This window comes from Drosophila busckii, unplaced genomic scaffold (assembly GCF_011750605.1).
Source record: "Drosophila busckii strain San Diego stock center, stock number 13000-0081.31 unplaced genomic scaffold, ASM1175060v1 chrUn_07, whole genome shotgun sequence".
In the NCBI taxonomy this organism is placed as follows: domain Eukaryota; kingdom Metazoa; phylum Arthropoda; class Insecta; order Diptera; family Drosophilidae; genus Drosophila; species Drosophila busckii.
Window position 1 is genome coordinate 770,684 of NW_022872723.1, and position 22,388 is coordinate 793,071.

At 39.9% G+C, this 22,388-nt stretch overlaps 5 protein-coding genes across 11 annotated transcripts; 3 read left to right on the forward strand and 2 right to left on the reverse strand.

The window, feature by feature from the left end:
- Positions 1–597: 597 nt before the first annotated feature.
- LOC108596630 (transmembrane protein 189) lies at positions 598–4,887 on the reverse strand. Of its 3 annotated transcripts, XM_017982591.1 has the most exons (7): positions 4,786–4,875; positions 4,509–4,657; positions 1,890–2,073; positions 1,612–1,823; positions 1,336–1,554; positions 1,106–1,275; positions 599–1,046 (listed from the first exon to the last, which is right to left on the reverse strand). In XM_017982591.1, the coding sequence occupies exons 2-7, from the start codon at positions 4,578–4,580 to the stop codon at positions 956–958; spliced, it is 948 nt and encodes a 315-aa protein (XP_017838080.1). In that variant the 5' UTR covers positions 4,581–4,657; positions 4,786–4,875; the 3' UTR covers positions 599–955. The 3 variants fall into 3 exon arrangements, with proteins under 3 accessions (XP_017838070.1, XP_017838080.1, XP_017838089.1); XM_017982581.2 differs by lacking the exons at positions 4,509–4,657; positions 4,786–4,875 and adding an exon at positions 4,197–4,214 and having other exon boundaries at positions 598–1,046; XM_017982600.1 differs by lacking the exon at positions 4,509–4,657 and having other exon boundaries at positions 4,786–4,887.
- Positions 4,888–4,970: 83 nt separating this feature from the next.
- Positions 4,971–5,952, forward strand: LOC108596642 (28S ribosomal protein S18b, mitochondrial). The gene is made up of 2 exons (XM_017982613.2): positions 4,971–5,492; positions 5,547–5,952. The coding sequence occupies exons 1-2, from the start codon at positions 5,203–5,205 to the stop codon at positions 5,878–5,880; spliced, it is 624 nt and encodes a 207-aa protein (XP_017838102.1). The 5' UTR covers positions 4,971–5,202; the 3' UTR covers positions 5,881–5,952.
- A 183-nt stretch (positions 5,953–6,135) lies between these two features.
- LOC108598833 (pyridine nucleotide-disulfide oxidoreductase domain-containing protein 1) lies at positions 6,136–7,601 on the forward strand. The gene has a single exon (XM_017985589.1). The coding sequence runs from the start codon at positions 6,138–6,140 to the stop codon at positions 7,560–7,562; it is 1,425 nt and encodes a 474-aa protein (XP_017841078.1). The 5' UTR covers positions 6,136–6,137; the 3' UTR covers positions 7,563–7,601.
- Positions 7,562–8,154, reverse strand: LOC108598843 (transcription initiation factor TFIID subunit 13). The gene is made up of 2 exons (XM_017985601.2): positions 8,056–8,154; positions 7,562–7,997 (listed from the first exon to the last, which is right to left on the reverse strand). The coding sequence occupies exons 1-2, from the start codon at positions 8,098–8,100 to the stop codon at positions 7,638–7,640; spliced, it is 405 nt and encodes a 134-aa protein (XP_017841090.1). The 5' UTR covers positions 8,101–8,154; the 3' UTR covers positions 7,562–7,637.
- Positions 8,155–8,475: 321 nt separating this feature from the next.
- LOC108608290 (A-kinase anchor protein 200) lies at positions 8,476–21,782 on the forward strand. 5 transcript variants are annotated; one of them, XM_033294737.1, is made up of 5 exons: positions 8,476–8,582; positions 18,250–18,527; positions 18,588–18,971; positions 19,028–20,725; positions 21,646–21,782. In XM_033294737.1, the coding sequence occupies exons 2-5, from the start codon at positions 18,327–18,329 to the stop codon at positions 21,721–21,723; spliced, it is 2,361 nt and encodes a 786-aa protein (XP_033150628.1). In that variant the 5' UTR covers positions 8,476–8,582; positions 18,250–18,326; the 3' UTR covers positions 21,724–21,782. The 5 variants fall into 5 exon arrangements, with proteins under 5 accessions (XP_033150628.1, XP_033150631.1, XP_033150630.1 ...); XM_033294740.1 differs by having other exon boundaries at positions 19,028–19,510; XM_033294739.1 differs by having other exon boundaries at positions 19,031–20,725.
- The last annotated feature ends 606 nt before the right edge of the window (positions 21,783–22,388 follow it).

Sequence of the window (22,388 nt, forward strand, 5' to 3'; positions counted from 1 at the left end):
CATAAGTAACAATATGCACGTGTGTCTAACTATTATGGCCCACCTCCTTTAGTTTTAGTATACGTCAATTTTTAGTAAGTTACGCTATTGGAGTATTAAAATTGCACGTATACTAACATAAATGGAGGTTTTCAGCAGTGTCTACAGTCTCTACTAACTATGGAAAAGGTTGACTACATATGTACATGCGTACGTTGAAATATAAAAAGTTTGCCAAGTATGCAGCACGTTGTTGTCTCAAACAATCACAACGCATTGTATAGTTGACCAACTTTTATAAAATGTACACAAGTTTTATATGGGTTTTCAATCTTGTCTTTAATTACAATTAGTATTGCTCACTTAGAAATAAACCTAATATAAATTATACATCGTTCAGATACAAATTGCACTGTCTTTGGTATTTTCGAAAAATCATTTTAAGGCAAAATTTATAAGTCACATTGATTGCATACAGCGTCTTATTTTTTATAAAATATATAATGTATGTAAATATTTAGCTGTCAAAGCAGTTTAGAAATGTATATAATTTTCTTTTTTGTTATTTTTGGTATCAAAAATTGTTATTTAAGCTTAAAAATGTAATTGTAAATCTTTTTCAAAAAAGTTGTCAACAAGCTCTAGTTTGTGTGTAAGGCTCACCTGTTTGTATACAAATATATTGTATATACACATAAAGTAATTATAGTGAGATCATAATACAATTAACAATACTATGCAAATAATTTTGAAACATATGTATGCGTAAACATTTTCTTTTCTGTATGTTAAACTTTAAATATAATAGTTTTGGTTGTCTTTAAAGCTTTCGTTGTGCAAAAAATATAATTAATCATAGTTTGTAGTTGCTATTTGTTTTCTTTTCTCGAATTCTTTGGTGTAGTTGCTATTGCAATTGGTGCAGGTTGCGTTTTGGTCCAGCTTTATATATACAGCTGCTGCCTGAACAGCAAAGCTATGTCAGTTTTTTTGCCCATTTCATGTCATCATCACGCGGCTTCAGGCCCGTGAAGTGCTCTATGATCAGCTCAAAAGTCGACCAGAATCTGCAAGAGTTTCAGCTGTAATAATATTTGGGCTAAAAATAGAGCTAAGTAGTGCTTGCCTAAGACGCTCCAGTGGCCAATTTAGCCAGCCGGTGGTGATGCAAAAGTATGTCTCATGCGGCGCCACATGATGTATGCGGTGATGTTTGCGTGGCAAGATAATATGACAGTTTTGCAACAACAGCACCCACCTCGGCAAGCCCCAGTATGTGTGCGACCATTTGTGAATCTAAGAAAAACGATTCAAAGTCTAATTCTGAGTTAAGTTCAAAATGGAAAATGCGTTTACCTGATTTGTCATGGCCACAAAAATGGAGCAGAGAAACACATACGCAATCCAGCCAAAGTGCTGTTGGATCTCACTTGGCGATTTGGCATAAAAATAATGCGCTAGGTAACCGAGTATAGGTATACCCACCATAAAATTGTCTCCATTGGTTTCTATAAAGTCATGGCGTGTTATTGAAGTGGGATCCAAATGATGCTCGCGAAATGGGCGCAGAAAATTCTGAGCAAGAGAAAATTACAGCGGCAAAATTGATTAAATAATAATTGCTTTAATTACCTTGCCAATTAACGGCAAGTCCACAGAGCCCCAAGTGTCTGCTGCCCAATGCACCAAGCCAGAGGCAAAGTCTGCTGTGATAATGCCACACAAGGCGGAGAGAAAGGCCACACTGATGCGCTCCCAATGCATGTGCTTGACGATAAGCCCCAAGTTGAGTATCATTAAAGCAATGCAGGTATAAACGCAAATGAGTTCTTGTGCACGTTTGCCTATTTAAAAAAAAAAAGAAATCGAATGAATACACATTTTAAAATTGCATTTCTAGAAAACTGCACCAGGGCTATAGAGTGACGCCAGCTCCTGAGCGCCCTTATGTTGTGGTCCCCAGCGTGGTGACACCTTGGCCGCCTCCACAGCGCCCACTGCTGATGCTTGCTGAATTGGTGAGGAGTTGCCATTGGGATCGTCTTCATACATGGAATTAGCCAATATTTCCTTGTCGCTCTTTGCTATCATTGTCTAGCAGAAACAAAATGAAAAGAGACTCAGTTCAGCAACTGTTCAACCTTGTGTGCTAGCAAAGACTATCCTTGACAGTCAGCCGCAGCCTTCAATGCCAGCTCCTGAGAACAGGCTCAGCTGCGCTACCACAACTGATGCATTATTTAACATGTAGCTGGGAACACACGGTCAGTGGCCAGTCTGGTGCAAGGAAAATATTAAAATGTTTTTTAAACTTGCTGCCACTAAGCCGCAAATTTAAGCTTTGCACACTTTCCCTAGCATTGACCTCTGGACGCCAGTTGATGTCACTACGTGGCCTGTACTGCGGACTTCCTACTCCGCCCCCACTTGTGTTCAAGCCACTAGCCGTGTCACGCAATAATTTCGGGGGCTAAGCCAACTGAGGCCAACTTGGGAGCTTCAATGAATGAGTTGTCAGATGTTTGCATTGGGGCGTGGTCTAAAGACGCCTTAATTAGGCAAATTGGTATTTAAATTGCTGTGAGCCATAGCTTTGAGGTAGGTTCGCTTATATCCCTAATATTATGTTTTCATGGAATATTCTACGGATTTAAGCTGAGCATGAGATTTATCATTCAAAAAACAACACCACAGCAATGCGGGTGTAGATCAGAATAAACTTTCATTAATACGAAACTTGAGTGTAAGTTAGATAATATTGTCAATTAAACTTAAGAATTCAAGTGGTTTTCACAGAGCATTTTACGTAGAAAGTCAAGAGCTTTTTGAACTAAATAGCATATTCAGTGTCCTTAACTAAGGCTCTACTCAAATATAGAAATTTCCAGTTACAAATACACATACTGAAAATAATATTACTCACTATTTATAGGAACTATACATGTACATGTATATGTATATGTATATGTGTAGGTATATATTTATGATTGCTAATAAACACATTTAGTGACGAATTTAAACACTGCTGGCATTACATTTGTAGAGAGAAAGAGAGAGAGAGAGAGAAAGAGAGAGACACAACGCACATTAATCAAAATCAAGACATTGACTATTAATCAAGCCCAGGTATGTTAGTCCCGAATCTCGTTTAACAGGAGCCTATGGCACGCGTCGGGGGATATTCCTGTTTGGGGATATTCCTGCGAAAAACCCGCCCTCCGAAAAAGGTCATGGAAACTAAACCCATAATCTGATGGCTGTATCGCCCAACAAAATGCAAACATTTTCGTTTGATGTGCAAAAAAATATCAACGAATACGACATAAATAGAAAAAAATGCGCTGATTCAAATTTCTAGAAAAAAATGCCTATACGATTGTTTGCTTTGGGCTGGGAGTAGAAAGGCCTGAAAGGTGAGCTAAACAACAACAAAAATAAAATTAAATATGTATGTCTGTTACTATTTAGGGTTGAGGTGTATTAATACACTTTCTTAGGGTATATACATACATAGTAAATGGGTCCTTGTGAGTAGCTCAAGCTACACCCCCTATCTATCAATTTTGGAGTACTTGTGCTAAAGAAGTAGATAACAAAAAATAACACATAATTTCATATGCATGTACATTAGGTGTTAACTTTTCGCACCTAATAAAACACAGACTTTGGGCACGTGAATCATCCAAAGTAGCGTACCCAAGTGGGTTAATTATGATATTTAATTTAAAATCCAAGCTAAGATTTACCCAACAATACCCCCCTCAAAAGGGTATTCGGCAAGTCAGCCTTCAGTAAGATCCACGTTGAGAAGGACTAGCAAAAGTATGAGAAACGCCACAGCCAACAGGTACTAATTTAGCACAACGTAACGACGATTTTAGCCCGTGTATTTGTGTGTGTTTGTGAGGCCACGAAGGAAACACTATTTATTACACGAAATGCGAAACACACAGATACGAAACACACAAATGCTTTCATATCGTACCTCTCTCAGGCGTTTGGCGCCTCTTTTCAAAGTCAACAGTCTGGGCGTATTTATAGTTTTATTGTTTGCTGTTCATTTGCAATTGATAAGAAATTGTGTTTGGGCTCTGCTTTTTGCATATTTTCATTGCACTTGTACTCGCATTACTATTTATAAAAACAAGCCCAATATAGTACTGTTGTAGCTAAGAGATACGCACGTCCAATCAGCTCTATTCAAGTTTTTGACTCACCCAATATGCGTGTTCTACTATTATTGTTGATGTCGGTTTACTCCGGTATACCTTTGTTATGTATGTATGTCGATAGATGTGTATAAAGACCGTCAGGTCAGCAATTAAATTTAAATGAGTCGTCTAGTAATATTGATTAAAATGAAAATCAAACATTTTATGCAAACGGCTCTACACACACGCACACATACACAAGGAGGCACGCTACAAATTACACCAAACAATACATATGAATGTACGTACATATATATATAAAATATATCATTTTATATACATATATGTACAAATGTATGTATTTATGTACGTCCTTACCGCAGCTATAAAGTAAATAAATGCTTTGGCTTTTATGCACGTGATTTTAAGTTGCCACACTCGTGTGAACATGAAACGGAAACACCACGACAACGACAGCAAGCTCCGTCCGTCCGCAGCTACTTTGCACCAGAAAATACCGACAGCAACTAAAAAAATGCGACAAGTTCATTCATGCCTATGCAATTGTGTGTTGTCTGCTTCACGTGTGGGGTGGGTGATTGTGGGTGTGGGTGTTAGCTTTTACCGTTAGGGACGTACGCACAAAAGTACTCACCGTTTCCAGAGTCGTGTTCATTGTTTCTATCAAAATAAATAAATACAGACACCTAATATATTTAGACAGTAATCGCAAAGTTCCATAATTTATTGAATACTATTCGCACCCGTTGAATAATCATTTCGCTTTGTAATTGAGAAAATCCAAACAAACACAGCTGATCCTGTAGGATCCTAAAATTCCAATTCGTAGTTTGGCAGCTACTTCACTAGTTTGAGATTCACACTTACCGGGTCATAGTTTGAGAGCTATCACTCATTAGCGGTTAGCAGTTTAAAATATTTGTATTTAGTGGTAGATATAGTGTGACCAGCTTATGCTAGAAAACGAACATAAACATATGTTTGCTGCGTGTTACGTCGTTGGTGTCGCATTTTTATAAGAATTATTTTCAAGCGCAGTTATTTAATTAAAATGTTACCTATAGCACGCGGTGTATTTAATAGCTTAACGCTAATGACACGTAGCAGCCGCGGCGCCATACATACAGTCAGCGCACATAAATGCAAAGCCGCTGCCGCTGAATCTGAAACTGTGGAAGAAATCACTGATGAAAGCGTTGACGAGGGCAAAATGAGCGGAAGTGGCGCACCGGATCCAAAGGATCGCACTAAAGTAATTCCTGTTGAGACTTCCATGCGTTATTTAAAAAGCGCTGCCTACAAAACAACCTATGGTGATTCGTTTGTCTGGACACAATATCGGTAAATCAATTGAAGCTGGACATCTAACAACAATTGATAAAATATATTCAACAGTCGCAACCACAAGGGCATGTTTGCACCCCGCAAAACACGCAAAACATGCATTAGACAAGGCAAAATTTCCACCGGCAATCCCTGTCCCATTTGCCGGGATGAGTATCTAGTACTGGACTATCGCAACACGGATCTACTCCAGCAGTTTATTTCGCCATACAGTGGTCAGTTGCTAAGCTATTCCAAGACGGGTCTTTGTCAGAAAAGTCATTTGCGTTTGATGGTCGCCGTGGAGCAGGCACGCGATTGTGGACTGCTCACATACGATGTGCCCTTCCGGGAGTATGATTATAGTGAATACTATGGCAAGCAAGAGAAGAAGCAAGAGCAGTAGCAGTCTTAAATTAGAAGTAAAATATTTTCTAATTGAAGTTTGTTAAAAAATCTGCGTGTGTATATTAATAATAAAAGGTTTGAATTACTTTTAGTTTATACAAATTATAATTTATTTTCCTGCACTCGAGCAAAAGCTGTATGCTCCGAAACCCGATTTCGAAACAGCTGTCGTTTTCGATAACAGCTGGAGATTTATGAATAATAGAAAACTTGCATGTAGTTATTTGTACAAAGTATAAACAGACATAAGTTTTTATGTCACAGGATTGCATTTTCCTAGTGGTAGGCGGCGGTATTGCCGGGGTTAGCTGTGCCGAAGCGTTGACTATATGTTGCCCCAATCAGTCCATCTTGCTGCTCACAGAATCAAGCATAGTAAAGAGCGTCACAAATCTTTTACCCGTGGCGCGTTATCTGCACAAGTTTGATGTTAGAGAAATTAATGCCTCAGAATTGGGAACTGGCATTAGAACCATAGTGGACCGGTTGGCGCATGTGGAAAGCAATGATCATTGGGTACGCACGCAGTCGGGATTGAAAATAAATTACCGTTATCTGTGCTTATGTACAGGTGGAGTACCAAATCTGTTTAGCTTTGAGCAGGAGAAGAAGCTAGATGAGCGCATAATAGGCATACGCGATACTGATTCAGTGCTACAGCTGCAAAAACGTTTGTCAAAGGCCAATGATGTGCTTATATTAGGCAATGGCGGCATTGCCAGTGAGTTGGTGCACGAACTGAAACAAGTCAATGTGCATTGGGTTATCAAGGATGCGCATATATCAGCCACATTTGTCGATCCTGGCGCTGCCGAGTTCTTTCAGCTAGCTAAGCGGGAGAAGGGAACGACAGCGCCAGTGACTTCTATTAAACGTATGCGTTATGGCGACGATAAGTCTAAGAAGGAAGTGCAGCACATACGGGGCGCAGCATTGGGTCCCGACTGGCACCGCAACTTTGATCTAAGCGGTGCTAGTGAATCGACGGAAGGCATTTTGCCTAAAGTCTACTATAAGGCACATATAACTCAAGTAAAGTTGCAGCCAGATGATAAAGGCTTGCAGATTACCTTGAGTCATGAGGATGCTAGTGAAGAGCAGCTCTATTGTGATTTTATTGTCTCCGCCACAGGCGTTCAACCGCGACACGAATACAGTACTGATGTGCCTTTAGAGCTTGCTGCGGATGGCGGTATTAAGGTAGATGAGTTTATGCACACCAATCTCTGTGATGTCTTTGGTGCGGGCGATGTTTGCACCGCTGCCTGGGATCCAGCGCCACATTGGTTTCAAATGCGTCTTTGGACACAAGCGCGTCAAATGGGAGCCATGGCTGGACGCAGCATGGCGGCAGTTTTGGACAATGAACCCATTTATCAAGATTTTTGTTTTGAAATTTTTGGTCATGTCACCCAGCTGTTTGGCTATCCCACAGTGTTGTTGGGGCGCTTCAATGGCCAAGGGTTAGGCAAAGACTATGAACTTTTGGTTCGGTGCACACGCCACAAGGAATATATAAAGTTCGTGCTACAGGAGGGACGGCTTAGGGGTGCTATACTTATTGGCGACACGGATCTGGCGGAGACGTGCGAGAACTTGATACTTAATGGCACGGATCTGACACCTTATGGTGATGATATCTTAAATCCAGACATTGACATTGAGGACTATTTTGATTAATTATTAAAACAATTGACCAAATACATGTTATGCTTAAACTAAAACTTAATCTTTAAACGGAGTTTTGCGCTTTTGTCATTTAAGCTTTCCTTCGTTTCCAACGTATTTAATTTCATCAAACGCTTTGCGCGCCTTCTTCAGCTCCTCGTTCATGGTCAGCAGATCTTTAACACGTGCATATTTGCGCTGATCCTTACGCACCAGAAATATAATATCCTCCACCTGCACGCGTCCAGTGCGTCCAATTTCCATGGCGCGGTGTGTTGTCTCAGCTATATACTCAATTACTAGATCTTCCAGCAGATCAACAGTCTCTGTGTAAGGATTCTTGTCATCGCCAAAACCAAACATCATGCAACGCAACTCTTTACTAAACAAACGCTTACGTCCGGCATTTGTGGACACAAGTTGATCCTCATCCGCATCTTCGTCAAACTGAAATGTATTCAATGATAATAAAGCCGTATTAAAACTTACACTAAACCATTTTTACATCGGTTCCTTCAAAATGTTCTTCTGGGGCATTAGTTGCTGCCATTATTTGTTTATTAACTGAATTTAATAGTTATTTACTACTTAAATGATGACAGTGTGCAACAATCACTGCAGCCCTTAATAAAATTTTGCAATTTACGTATAGACATATCGATATTCGATATTCTATTTTTAAATATAACGATCGCCCGGGTGCAATGTAACTGGACAACAGATCATTATTTCTTAGTTGGTTCACTAAAAACTGAAGTCCTGAATTCTTTAATTCAATTCTAATTCGATGATCAGTTCCTTTAATTACTACTTAAATTAGCAATTTGTGGATGACAGTGCACTACGATTATTGCAGCCCTTAATCACAGTCTGGAAATGTACGTATCGATATATCGATACTTCGATGCATGAAGAACAACCCTAAAAGAAAGCAAAAGGAGTTTAAAGTGAGCAGAAACCAGCCGCAATTTGATATTTAAAAACCATCAGATAAGAATAAAGTGCGTGAGCGTATTACTAATAACGAGCCAGGTAAATTCAATATAAAATAGTCCACAGAACAATTAATAATAATATGGGTTGTGCAAAAAACGTATAAAAAATGTGGCAATCACGAAATTTGAAAACCAAGCCAAGCTGTCTGAGTGCTTTTGTATGTGTGTAAAGTGCTGTTGAAATTCTGTATAACGCTTTGTGTATGTGAGTGTGTTAAAAAAGTGAATGCTGCTACTGAACTGCTTTATTTTTGAATTGAATTGAAAAATAAATATGCATTAATTTGCATAGAAATAATCATTTCGCTTCATAAAGCGTGTTATAGTAATGAAAAAACAGCGGCAGACGTCTTGAAAAAGCCGACTTCAAAAAGGACGCCATACTTTGTCAATGTGCATATATGTGTGCGTGTGTGTGTGTGTGTGACTGAATGTACATCTGCGTGTGTGCGCTAGGCGCGTTTGTGGAAAATTTGAAAAAATGAGAAGAAGCAAAATGTATTGCCAGACAACAGATTTAGCCGGCTCAAATTATATTATTGAAAAAGTTTTTAGAGGAATAATTTTTTAAAAATTAAAGCTGCCTTTTCCAATTTTTGGGTGTGCCGCCTGTAGTTGCGTTGGCGTTGCCACTTCGTCGCCGCTGTCGGCGTCGCTGCCGGTGGCTTTGTATCCGTTTTGCTCTCTCCACCATTCTTCCCTTTTGCCCGCTTCATTTATCCTTTTTCATGCTTTGTGTGGTGACTTGACTTGACTTATTTTTCATTGTCGATGTCTGCGTCTTGTTTTTGGTGTTGCTCTTTGTTGGAGAATTCTACGCTTGATTACACTTGCCAACACGTTCTTTGACTCGATTGCTAAAAAAAATATACAACATTCACACACACATGCATACATACATATTCTGCAAAATTATTTATTTTTCCTGTTTTTTGTTGCATAGTTGTGGGTGTTATTGTTATCAGTGTTTTCTTTTTGAGGATCGTTTCGATACAGTAATCTGTATATTCTACAGTTTTTTTTTATTGCCTCGATCGCAGTGAACGAAAGAGCAGAAGCCGAAACATCAGCACGTCTTTTATTACAAATAATTGCGTCGTAATTTTAGCAGTGGCTGCAACCAGGCCACACATTTTATACATAAATAAATAATTATACATACATGTGTATATATGTATGTATATACAAACTTATACATAGCGTAGTTAGCCTGACAGGCAAAGGCAGCCACCGCCCTAGCTGGCGTCGCTAACTACGTGCCTGTCTGTGTGTCGCCCTTGTACGTATGTATGTAGGCATTTGTGAGTCTGTGTACGGTGCATACAAAAATCGTGCCACTTTGTCGACTTAAGTTTCATTATAAGGATTAATACAAAAATGTACTCAAAATTTATTAAATTTATTTATGACTTTTTGGTGTGCGTTTGCCTTTGTGTGTGTCTGTATCTAGGTATCTAAGTATGTGTGTTTGTATGCGAATAGCATTATTTGTATCTCAGAGCGGTGTACGGCATTGAAGTCGCTTCAGATTACTATTGGGCAATAACGTTAGCGAGGGCGTTGTTTTCTTAGGAGGGAATATAAATGCGAGTAGTTCGCTGACTGCGGTTTTTCGATGCTTGACAAACATATAACTAAGCTAAATAAACGTAAATAAACATTGGTATATACCGTTATGTACTGCCTCGTCAAGTGCATGTTGCGGTTAATCGCGTAGGAAAATATATATTTAATATATATATAATATATACATATATATATATATATATATATATATATGTGTGTGTGTGTGTATGTTGTGTGCAGTGGTAGTGTAATAAGAATAAGTTTATGATAAAATTCGAATTGGATTGTTTAGCCTGTTTGGAGCTCTGATTATAATCAGAATGAATGTTATCAGTTTCAGACGGTGCTTAAAAATATCAGTTTTTCGTTTTCTTCTAATCTATTTTTAAAACAACATTGACTTTGATCAACTTGTAATTAAAACAAACCGATGTCGCTGCATCGCATTATTCTCAAACAACGCAATTTCTTGAGCACGGTCAACAGATGCAGCGCAGCATGTGAGCCAGGAATGCTTATCTGCAAATCAGGTCGCCCACTCCAAATAATTTCTCTCTCTCTCTCTCTCTCTCGCTCTACCCCTGGTCCTTAGCATTTTTTCGCCTCTTAAACTGCTTGTTGCCAAGTGTATCTGTGTGTATTACTTGATGCGAATTGATTTTGCTTAACTACGAATATTTTCAAGTACTAATGTATGTATGTATGGGTTTGTGTGTTTGTATAAGAGTCTCTCTTTTTGTTGAATTAGCATTTATAACAATTTGAAAAGCGCGCCACCGTTTGCTATAAATAAATAAATTTTTGTGTTTATGTTTGTTTGTGTGTGTGTGTGCGTGCATTGAGTACTTGGCGTATTATTATTTCAAGTGGTTAAAGATTGATTTTCAATGTGTCTGTTTTGTAATAGATTGCGGAGAGTGAAGGGGAGGTGTGAGATTGAGACTGTGTGGGTGCCATAAAAATGTGCTGCCTTGATGAAAAAATACGATTATTTAAATGTATACCAATAAACGGACCTACATATGTATGTATGTATGTGCATTCGCATACCATTAACCACAAATGTCGTCGAAGCAATCCGATGTACATATGTACATATGTGAGATGGCGTGTGCTTGCTGAAGCTGAAGCAAACATCTTTCATACACATGTTGCATATGCCAACAGCTGTGTATTTATGCATGTGTGCTTGTGCAATTGACATGACATGTCAACGCTTAAAGCAATCACAAGTGAAAACTCTTATATTCCAAATAGAAATATTTGAGAACATCTTGCTGCTTATTGCAGATGTACATGTGTATGTGTGTGTACATTTGGATAATTATCCAAATGACTAATTAGTCAAGGCATTGCTTGATGAAAACAGCCAATCTACAGAAGCATTTTATTATTGCGGCTCAACCAACAACTATTAGTGCTCTAACCGCTAGCGCTTGTTTTCTTGCTCGCTCGCACTCTTATTCACACGCTCCCTTTGTATCATTTGTAATGTCATTGTTTATTTAAAGTTGTTGCTTGCAGCGCCCGCTTGCTGCCATGTGGGGTCATTGTATGTGTGTGAGTGTGAATGGTAAAATGAAGCAGTAATGCCTGCATGCATAGCGACGCCGCCAAGGCTCATTAGTTTTGCTACTGACTATTTATGTAGCAGCAGCAACTACAAAAACAACAACAGTGGCCAATCACTATCGCTTTTATCGATATCTGCTCGCTGTGCTGGTCAATGCAATAATGTAATATTTGTATGTAATTGTTGTCAGTCAGAAAGACCCGCATTTCAGCTGTTGCTGTTTGGCAAGCTGCTTCTTATACCCCTTGTTATTCTGTTTCTTCTTTTTGTTGTTGACTCTTCACTAACTCCCAAACTCTACCGCCCGCCCGCCCTCCAGCCCGGCTTCCGGCCACAACTCAGCTCACACTCGTGCTCGTGGCTGGCTGGCTGGCGTACTCGATTACTCTCGCTCTCTTTGTGTTCTGCCTCTGCGAAGTATAGAAGTTTTTCTTTCGACTCGTCTCGTTTCGCTGCTGCTTCTGTTGCTTCGCAGTCGTGCTGATCGTGAGTGCCAAAGCAGTCGCAGTCGTCGTTTGTTGTTTGACTTGAACGGTTTTGTGGTTTTGCAGTTTCCTCTCTGACATATCACGTTTGTTGCATTTTCGTTGAGCCGGCTGCTTAACTAACACACACAAGTATAAAAAAAGGGAAATATATTTTTCGCAGTGCTTGGAAGTGTGCCTAACGGTTAATTTAAAAGCTCTTAAAAGCCATCATTACATTGAGCTGCAAATAATTAAAGCGTACAACAAAAACTATCAAAATATATTTTCCATTGCGGCCCACCCGCAAGAACGCGCTCTCTCTTTCTCTAAAGTGTAAGTACCGGAAATAAGTTTAAAGTCGTCAATATTCGCTATGAATTATGAATGTATATAGTGTGTGCTATCAATATATGGTACGTAGACTGCGCTTTGAATTTCTAATCAGCAGCATAATATGCCTCCGTGCTCTCTCCCAACTCTGTATTAAAGACTACCACCTCCTCTTTATTACTTTTAAAATGTTGCTACTTTTTTACTTTACACACACACACATACACGTATAGTTGCATACAACTTTTATGCTTGTGTGTTTTAATTAGCCGCAAAATCCAATGTGCTATAAGAAGAACCAGGCTTTAACGAAACAGACGGCATGTAAAGCGAGTGAGAAAAAGAGATGGAGCCAGAGCGCGCACGCGTACGCGTACAAGAATTGGCCACAACCGGTTCAGTTAGTTAACCCGCTCTCGCTGCCCACTATAATTTTTACTACGCTTTCAACTGCCATCCGCATCCTTTACACACACACACACACACATATACACAATATTATTATATATATATATATATATACAGCTATTCAAGTTTGTTGCTTTTCTCCACCTCTACCCTCAGCTCTATGCTGTGCAGTGTGGGCAGCGACTCGAAACCGAGGCTAAAGCAGAGGCTTTGGCTTCGAGACAGGCTCTAGCTATTTCAAGTCTCTGCTACGTGTCTCTTGTTATTAAACTTTAATACCCTTGCCATTGATGTACCCATTTTCATATTGTCATAAGGTGTCCAACGCATGAAAGCAAAAAAAAGTGCATACATCAATACAAACATATTTAACGAGGTCTGACTGTCTCTCCGGCTGTCTAGCTGCTTGCTCTGGCAGCTGAAAACTGGTTTTCAACACGCCATAGGCAGGAAACTTATTTAAATCGCCATAACCTATTTCTTAAATGCTGTTCACATATTATTTGGGATACGATATTTACAATTGACATTCAGAAGAGTTAATAAGTTGAAATCCAATGAGAAGCATTTAAAACAGTTTAATATTCCAGTCTTTATCATGTTACCGTTAATAACCCCAAGGTGTTTTCCTTGGCCTTCCCTAGACTTATCAGCAACAGCGGGCTTCCAACATTTTGTTAAGCTCAAGCAGAGCCAGTAACTTCAGTATAGCGGTAGTATATCTGCTGGTTAAATAAACAGATCAAGATCAGATCAGTCCGACTTTATCTCTATTTCATGATTATGCTCTTGTCACAGCAAGCAACTCTTATCTCTCATTCTTATTTTCGCTATCTAGTACAAAAGAAATATGCTTGGACTCATGTATGCACATGCATATTATATAAATCTAGATGTATAGCTGGGTTTGGGGCACGTAGCACCCACTCTGCGGTGATGTATGCCAGATTCTGAGGAAGAATTTAAGAGCTTATAAATGAAATAAAATTGTCGTCACTTGAGTGTTAAGCGCAAACTCTGAATCACAGTTGCGTTGCTAGTGGGGTGGGTGGGTGCTTGGTGGGGAGTGTGGAGTGGGTACGTCTTCCATACACAGTGCAATTGATATGGATTTTCTTTGTGCCTCATTCGTTTATCAATTGGAATGCTTATACGTACAGTTGGCTTTTGTTGTTGTTGTTGTTATTGCCTTCTAAAGACACTTCCTCTCTATTACTCGTATTTTTGATTCTTTTGTTTAGTAAGCATTTATTTTTATCATTGCTTGCAGGGGATATGATAGACCAGTAACTACCGTTATAGCTATACATTCATTTTTTTTGTTGGTCTATCAATAATTATGTGGCAAGATACAGAACGGAGCTGAAGTAATAAAAACTGACCGGAAATGATAATTGAAAAGAAGAATGTACTTTTAATATTGTGACGAGTATAAGGCAAACATATCATATACGCACATACATACATACATATATACATACATATGTAAATATGTATGTGGTGTACCGCATTTTGAACTGTTACTAATTATGGAATGCATTCAGTTTATGTATCGCTTTCATTTTGTCACTCACGATAACAACAACAACAACGGCCGGCCACAAGAAGAACGAAAAGAAGAAGAACCGTTGACAAGCATTTATGTCCGGTCGCTCTTTACGGTTACTCGCATCGTTCCTTATATTTCGCACAAATTATTGCATTGCTGCCTACACTTTAAACTCTCATTTTTTATTGCTGCATGGGCGAAGAATAGTGTTGTATGACAGTTTGTATATTATTGTGCTATAATTAGGCGTGGCTTATCAGTTGCCAGCTTAATGCAATGTATGACTGTCTGTCCGCCCGTCTGTCTTCTATTTATGTGTGTAGTTTTATTTGCACTATAATAGCTGAGATAGAGGCAAACTTTTCCACTCAATTGAAAGGAATAAGCTCGCTATGTAAGTATTTACATGACGTTTTGTATGCCTTCGAACATGAGTGTGTCTGCCTGTGTGTGTGTGTGTGTGTCCGCTGCCAAGTGCGTAAGATGAGTCCAAGACAAGAATAAGAGAACGATAGCGCTAAGGCACGCCAAGAGCTGCTACGACAACGACTGCGCCTGCCTGGTGGGTGCTTGTTCGTAAGCTCGTTGGGTTTTGATTAGTTTATAAAAGTTCAATTACGTCTGTGTGGCGATTTTCGAGTGCATAAGCACTTGAAAGCGTGCGAGAGAGAATCCCCAGTATAAATTTCTTGTATTGCCCTCTGGACAATTAAACGACAATGCAATCCAACTGGAATGTACTGAAATATAAATACAATACATACATACGGATCGGATAGACAGACAGACATAAAATTAATGTTTGTCCAGTTCGGGCGGCCTGGCCATCGTGAGAGCCCGAGCCTCACATTCCTGCGCAATCAATTCAATTTACGTTTATGATCCACAAAAAGGGAGTATCACCAGCAAGAAGTCGCTATAATAAGAGAGTAGTAGAAAAAGTAGTGGGGGTAGTGCAGCATAGGCGTCAAATTGAAAGCGCAGCAGCGCTGCTGCCAGCCACAGCCCAGCAGCAATGCGGACAGCTTAAAGTGTCAAAATTGATAGAGAGCAGACAATTGAACACACATACATACATATGTGTATGTCTGTCTGTGTGTGTGTGTGTGTGTGTGTGTGTGTGTGTAGCCCCTTTGTGTGGCTGTTGATGCATTTCGAACACGCTCCATTGTTGATAAATGCGCTTTTATTTATAGACGACAACACTCGCTTCTTGTTGCTGTTATTGCTGCTGCTGCTGCTGTTCATTGCGCCTGCCTTTGTGCCTTCGTTTATAAAGTTTTCTTTTTTGTGACTCGCAACAAAGAAAGGCGCGGCTTAAACAAGAAGCAACAAAGGGCTGTGAGAGTTTTTATGTGTTGTGTTGTGCTGTGTTGTTTGGTGCCAAAGGTCAAGTTTAAATTGAATTTAACTAATAAAAAGCCAAAATGTAAAATAAAAGAAAATACCCACCCAACTACCCTAGACTGACTGCATGTGTGCTTTCATCAAAGCCGACGTCGCCTAAATTGAGTAATTTTAATGGAACACACCAATGGCAGGCAACAACTCAAATTTACAGCTGTCAATCTTCTCTTTTCACGCATGCTCAGAGCAGCAGCAGCAGCCAGCAGCAGTCGCAACAACATCGGTTACTAAGTGCAATGTTGTTGGAGCTACAAATGTACATACACTCGTATATAACATACTCATGTTATATGCTAATCTCTGTTGATCTCTTTGGCTTGCACTTTCTGCCTGTCATGTTGGCGTGCGCCAGCAATACGCCAATGCCGTTAACATTACATTACGGTATTTTGGTTGAACTTTTGTTTAAACATAAACACATTTCACACGCAGCGCCGCCTACCCCCACGAAAATTATAAAATTGACGCTCTGACGTAGCTGACCGCTGCCTTGTTTCGTTTCATTTAGTTGCCATGGCAACGACGCCGACGGGCAATGACCGACCCGACCGAACGCGTTGCGACGTTGCGTAAACGTAGTATACACGCTAGTATTTTGTAGTTCGTAAGCTCGACGCTTACGTAGTAGTAGCACGTAACGTAAGCACAAAAGCCGGCCGGCCAACCCTCGTGGCTCTGTTGCTTGTTGTCCTTGCAGTTTTTATGCGCTTGTCCTTTTTGCCATGATGCGTCATGCCGCAAATTCTACGTGCTTGTATGCATGTGTGTGTGCATGTGCTTTGCCTCTTTTTTTATTGTTATTTTGTTTGCTTAGCACAGTTGGTTATTGTTTCGTCTCGTTCTATTTTGAGGCAAGGGTTGAGTTACGCGGCTACCTACACCTGTGTTTACGTGTGTGTGTGTGTGTGTGTGTGTGTGTGTGTTGCTGTAGATACATATTTTGGCGATTACTCATGCTGTCGATGACTGCTCATTGCTTGGGTCTGGGATAGCGAAGAAATTTTGATTTTAGATTCTTGATTCAAGTGAATTAATTAATTGCTTATTATTTTGGCTAGAATATTAATTAGTTTTTTTTTGCGTATTGATCTGATAGAAAACAGAAATTCAAAGCAGCACAAACAGAATTTTTGGCGAATTAATCAAATGTATTTTATTTAAGTGCAATTATGTGCTCCGAAAGACAAATGTTGCATCCCTGGCTTAAATTTACTTGGGTTCAATGCACGCGCCGTTGAAACTGATACGTACATGGCTTGTACTCATATACACACATAATTAAATATTTTGCTTATCTATTATTACAATGGGTTAAATTTTATAAACAATTCGCTTAAAGCGAAATGTTGACTGTGCCGCTAAGCTGCTTGAATGGTGTGGAACTGTGATGGGGAGGGGTGGGAGGCCTGTAAGTGCAAAAGGCGCACTTTGCTTACTTGAGAGCGTTAAGGAACAGCTGTTGTTGCAGCTGTTTCCATCAAACCGCGAATAAATGGCAATTTTTTATATAGTACTTTCTTTGTGGATGTGTGTACCTAAGTATATATATACTTATATGCAAAATATTCGTTGTTGCAAAGCTACTAACATACGCAGCGGCATTAACAATTACCAACCCCTGAAAACATGACTAATTTTATGTTTTTTCTACCAAGCCAAGGCACCTCCCCTTGCTGCGCCCACTCCACCTCATTAAAATTCGTCTTTGATACGGTTTCTGTTTGAATGACTGAGGCTCAGGCTGAAGTAATTCGATTTTCAAAGTGACGCATAGCATGTCAGTAAATATGTCTGCTGTCTCTTTCGCTCAGGCGCTTGGAAATTTGTGTGCATGCGATTTACATGCATATACCTTTTGCCGTTGGTGTTGTTTCATCAAAATTCTCTGTAGTTGATGATTCACTTGCCGCTCCGCTCGGCTCGTAATTGCTTTTGACAATTCTCTTGTCTACATTTTGCATTAGTAATCCACATGTACTAGTTGTAGTCGAATGATAAGCTGTCGGCTTTCTTGGGGTGTGTTGGTGTTAATCTAGGCAGCTTAGCTCGGCTCATCTGACTCGTAGAAAAGAGATTTCTATGAATCTTAAGTTAGATCTGACTTAAAGTGCATGCAATCTATCAAGCGTTTCATGAAATTACGCGCCACAGCAAAGAACTTGTTACCGAAAGCAAAATGTTTTTAAAGTTAGCCGTTGGCGCAAATGTCAAATGTAAAAATAAATACATTAGATTGCAAGTTCCCTTTTTGAACAACAGACTCGATACTCAATATGCTCAATATATACATAAAGTACATAAATATCTATGCATACACATGTGTATTATGTACATATCTATATCTTTAACATTCACAAAAAACCATTGCATTTAATTTTCTAAATTCTTGTCTTACTTTCCGCAGAATAGAAACACAGTCACCAGACAAAGTACCAATTAGCAATTAAAAAGGACCTGCAATAAATATAAACAATATAAAAAATGGGTAAAGCACAAAGCAAGCGTTCCATTGATATTACCACCGATCCGAAGAAGGCTGGCGAGGGCGACGAAGTCGCTGGCAAAGTAGAGAAGATTGAGGATGCGGATCAGGCAGCGGCGCCAGCTGTGAATGGCGATGCAGCGACGCCACAGGAAAAGAGCGCAGATGAGGCGGGAGCAGCAGTAGCTGCAGCAAGCGAGGTAAGTACGACAATAGAGGAGAGATTTAATTCGTTAAAAACAACTTAATTTTTTAAGCAGAAAAAGGACACCACCGAGGAAAGCTCTGAGAACGACAAAGACTTAACTACGGAGAAGAGCGCCGCTGAGGTAACGCCCAAAACTGATGGCGCTGCTGGCGATGCCCCTGCTGATGTTGGCAAGGATGAAGCTGGCTCTGCCTCACCTAAAGAGGGTGGCGCTGAGGAGATTTCACCTTTGGCGGATGAAAGCATTAAATCCAAGTCGAAGAAGGACAAGATGAAAAAGAAATGGTCATTCCGCAGTATCTCGTTCGGCAAAAAGGACAAACAAAAACCAGCCAAGGTAGAGGAGCCCACCTCGCCCACTGCGGCGGCGACAACTACGAATGCTGAGGCAGCGACAACGAATGGTGAATCAACAGCTGCCGCCGCCAGCCCTGAGGTAAGCTGAGATCTATTATTGAAAAGAGAGTTTTGTAAAGTTTGTATTTTTCAAAGCAGAGCGTGGAGGTTGCCGCGACTACTTCGGCGGAGGCAAGCACACCCGTGGAGAATGGCGCGGCTAACGAAAAGGAGAAGGAACAGGCTACTAGTGAGGACAAGACGCCAGCAGCCACTGCCAGTGAGAAGCCTGCCGCCACCAAGTCTGAGAGCGCGCCTGCCGAATCAAAAGTGGAGCCCGCTCCAGTTGCTGTACCAGAGTCTGTTGCCACTGCCGTTGTCACTGAAGTTGTGACCAATGGACATAGCGCTGAGGAGCCAGTTGTTGAAGCTGCGTTGACCAATGGCGCCAAGAACGGTTTCGCAGAGTCGTCTGTTGAGCCGATCGCTGAGCAGCATCATCAGCAAAATGGCACAAATGGCGTAACCGAGGGCGAGGGTGAGCAGGATAAGAATGGAGAAAATGGCAGCGCCACGCCACCGCCAACACCAGTAGCCGAATCTGAGGCTGAGCAAATCAAGAACAAGTCGCAAATTGAGGTAAAACAATTAGACAACGACAACACCAACACACATACTACTGTAAATACCATCACAACAACAACTACAGAAACAACCATTGAGACCGAAACAATTGCAGCCGCAGAGTTAGTTCAGACCCAAACCACAACCAATACCAACACCCAAAATAACACAGTACCCAATATCACAACCACAAGCACAGCCAATACCACAACCGTATCTCTATCTTCCACTAACCAAGCGCAGGAGGTTGCGCCAATTGAAACTCAAACTCAAGTTGAAACCCAAGCCGAGGAAGAACAAGTTGTGGCTGCTATCATAGCAGCCGTTAGTTCCGAACCCAACGATCCTGCAGAGGGTTTTGTGCTAGTGGCGCCAAAGGCAAATGAAAAATCTGAAGTTGTTGAACATATTTCAGAGGTTGTTGAAATCATTTCCCAAGACCAAGACCCCCAACAAAGTGTTGACTTAGTCAACGAGTCCCAGGTTAAAAGTAGTGTTGATATTCGCGAAGCTGAAGTTGATATTGAAGCTGCAACTGAGATTAGTCAACCGCCACCGCTACCGAAATCTCCACCACCTTCTAGAGTCTCGGCCTTTGCCTTGGCCACAGAGGAAGAGACGCAGCCTGAGGAAGAACATGATAAATTTGTCGAGGCAGAGAAGCAGCACAAAGAAATTATAGATGAGGTAAAGAAGCCAGTAGAAGAAAAACAAGAGGAACACAACCCGAAAGAACTCTCAGAAGACCAAGAAGAGCAAAGCAACGAAGAACAGACAGTTGAAATGGAGGAAGTAGAAAATGAAGGAGAACAGGCAGAGAATGTCAAAGAGCAAGATGATGAGACACCGGTGGTGCAGCAAGGCGTTTTGCTAGCACAGATTGAGCAACAAGCGCACGTTATAGTAGACGAAATTACCGAACAAGCCGCCGACTTTGTAATGGAACAGGATAAACTTGATCTACCAGCAGCAGGAGAATCAGGAGTTGAGGAACAAGTCCAACCAATGGTAACCGACATGGATGAAGATGATGTTAAAGAGGAGCTTAGTGCAGAACAGTCGAAAATGATTGATGAGCTTAGTCTCCGACTGGAGCAGGATACACTTGAATTGGAGGAAAACGAACATCAACTTAATGATATTGTAGAGCATAATAAAGATGATTCAGAGATTATAAGCTGCATTGAGAGCATAACAAAATTGGCCATCGATGATCCAGCACAGCATGAGGTGAATAAAAAAAAAAAAAAAACCAACCACAAACAACTGACCACATTACTCTCGTTAAACCTAACTCCCTAAAGTTATTCAACACTCACACACATACACACTCGTTTAATTCACCATCGTCGCCTGCTCCACAACGATCGTTACGTTTCGTCTAAGCTCGCCTCGTTCTGATCGTGCGTGTGTGTGCGAGCTCTCAACAACAATTTTCTATGCTACGTTGGGTGCTATCTCTATTAAACATACACACATACAATTATACCTGTCTACACAGACACACATACATATGTACATAGCAGTATGGGCGCTCTAATTTGTGCTTTGCTCGACATTATGCATCAGTTTTTGTTGCTTAGAGAGGTTGCCTGATTTTGCTCGTTGTTGCTTGTTGCTTGTAGCCCTTGGTAAACTGTTGTATATATATTAATAATTTTTTATATGTGCTGCATGAAACATGTTACTAAACAATTGTTATACTGTAATTTGTGCACGTTGTTGAAATGCATTTGCAACCATCTAACCGACCTCCAAAAGTCCAGCACCATACCCACACATACATGCATACACACACAAACACCCCTCACCAGCTGACTCCAGTCCAATGTCCAAGCCCAAGTCCCCCTATATCTGTTCTAACAACTCTGTTTGGCCGCAGTTAACGCATTTAAACTCTGACTACACAACTGTAATCTGAAATTAAACAAAAATCTTAAAAATATTCTGTTCCATTACCGAGTTTGGTTGCCATTTGATTTATTGACATATTTTTTTATTTTCATCTTGGTTTTTATACAACTTTTATTGTTGTTGTTGTGCTTTAAGTTTGGCTTCTCTATCGCTCTGTTATGTACACGCTTTTCTTGTTTATTTTGTGCTCTATGGACACACAGACTTTTTACTAATAATTTGCTTTACCTTTTTAGGATATCGCCAAGGACTTAAAAGAAAAGAACGCAGCGGCGGATGTGACAACACAGGAACTGGCCGTGACATGCGAATAATACTACTCATAATTATTATATACATATTACAATATTATTAAAAAAAAAAAAAAAAAAATTAAGTAAAAAATCAACAAAACAACGCAACGTAAATCCAACAATTAAACGATAAAAACGAGAGCAAAAAGTAAAAAAAAAACAATACATTTTTAACATTTACATATTTTAATCATTTTTGTATGAATTTCATATCCCTAATCCAAGATTACCACGAGCATTTATTCAAGAAACTAAAACAAAATGATAAACGGATTGTATACACACATCCCACACATACACATACATTCTCTAACGCATCCAACACCACCTACCATTTGCACCCACAAGCAACACCCACCAAATCTGTTCTAAAGTATGCTGGTGCCTCAACGGGAGTTGCAGATGCATAAACTCTCATTCTCTAATACACGCGTATACTATACACATCTACATATACACGTACACACACGCATACATACCATTGTCATATTGATGATCATGATATATATTTATATATATAAAAGTAATGCAAACTCTCATCCATGAAATGATGAAAATATGATGAATTTTTTGAATAATTTCTACTATACATTTAACTGTAACTGTAAGTTCTAAGAAATTTGTAAAGAATTTTTGGACGAAATATTGGATAAATATATATTATAAAATATAAAACAAGAAAAAAA

Excerpts from the sequence above, each read along its gene's own strand:
- LOC108596630 (XM_017982591.1), bottom strand. The coding sequence starts at position 4,580 with ATGTTCACACGAGTGTGGCAACTTAAAATCACGTGCATAAAAGCCAAA. Across the intron at positions 1,276-1,335 it reads TTGTGGCCATGACAAATCAG|ATTCACAAATGGTCGCACAC; the intron begins GTAAACGCATTT and ends CGTTTTTCTTAG. Across the intron at positions 1,047-1,105 it reads TGGCCACTGGAGCGTCTTAG|ATTCTGGTCGACTTTTGAGC; the intron begins GCAAGCACTACT and ends AAACTCTTGCAG.
- LOC108596642 (XM_017982613.2), top strand. The coding sequence starts at position 5,203 with ATGTTACCTATAGCACGCGGTGTATTTAATAGCTTAACGCTAATGACA. Across the intron at positions 5,493-5,546 it reads TTTGTCTGGACACAATATCG|TCGCAACCACAAGGGCATGT; the intron begins GTAAATCAATTG and ends TATATTCAACAG.
- LOC108598833 (XM_017985589.1), top strand. The coding sequence starts at position 6,138 with ATGTCACAGGATTGCATTTTCCTAGTGGTAGGCGGCGGTATTGCCGGG.
- LOC108598843 (XM_017985601.2), bottom strand. The coding sequence starts at position 8,100 with ATGGCAGCAACTAATGCCCCAGAAGAACATTTTGAAGGAACCGAT. Across the intron at positions 7,998-8,055 it reads AACATTTTGAAGGAACCGAT|TTTGACGAAGATGCGGATGA; the intron begins GTAAAAATGGTT and ends AATACATTTCAG.
- LOC108608290 (XM_033294737.1), top strand. The coding sequence starts at position 18,327 with ATGGGTAAAGCACAAAGCAAGCGTTCCATTGATATTACCACCGATCCG. Across the intron at positions 18,528-18,587 it reads CAGTAGCTGCAGCAAGCGAG|AAAAAGGACACCACCGAGGA; the intron begins GTAAGTACGACA and ends TTTTTTAAGCAG. Across the intron at positions 20,726-21,645 it reads ATGATCCAGCACAGCATGAG|GATATCGCCAAGGACTTAAA; the intron begins GTGAATAAAAAA and ends TTACCTTTTTAG.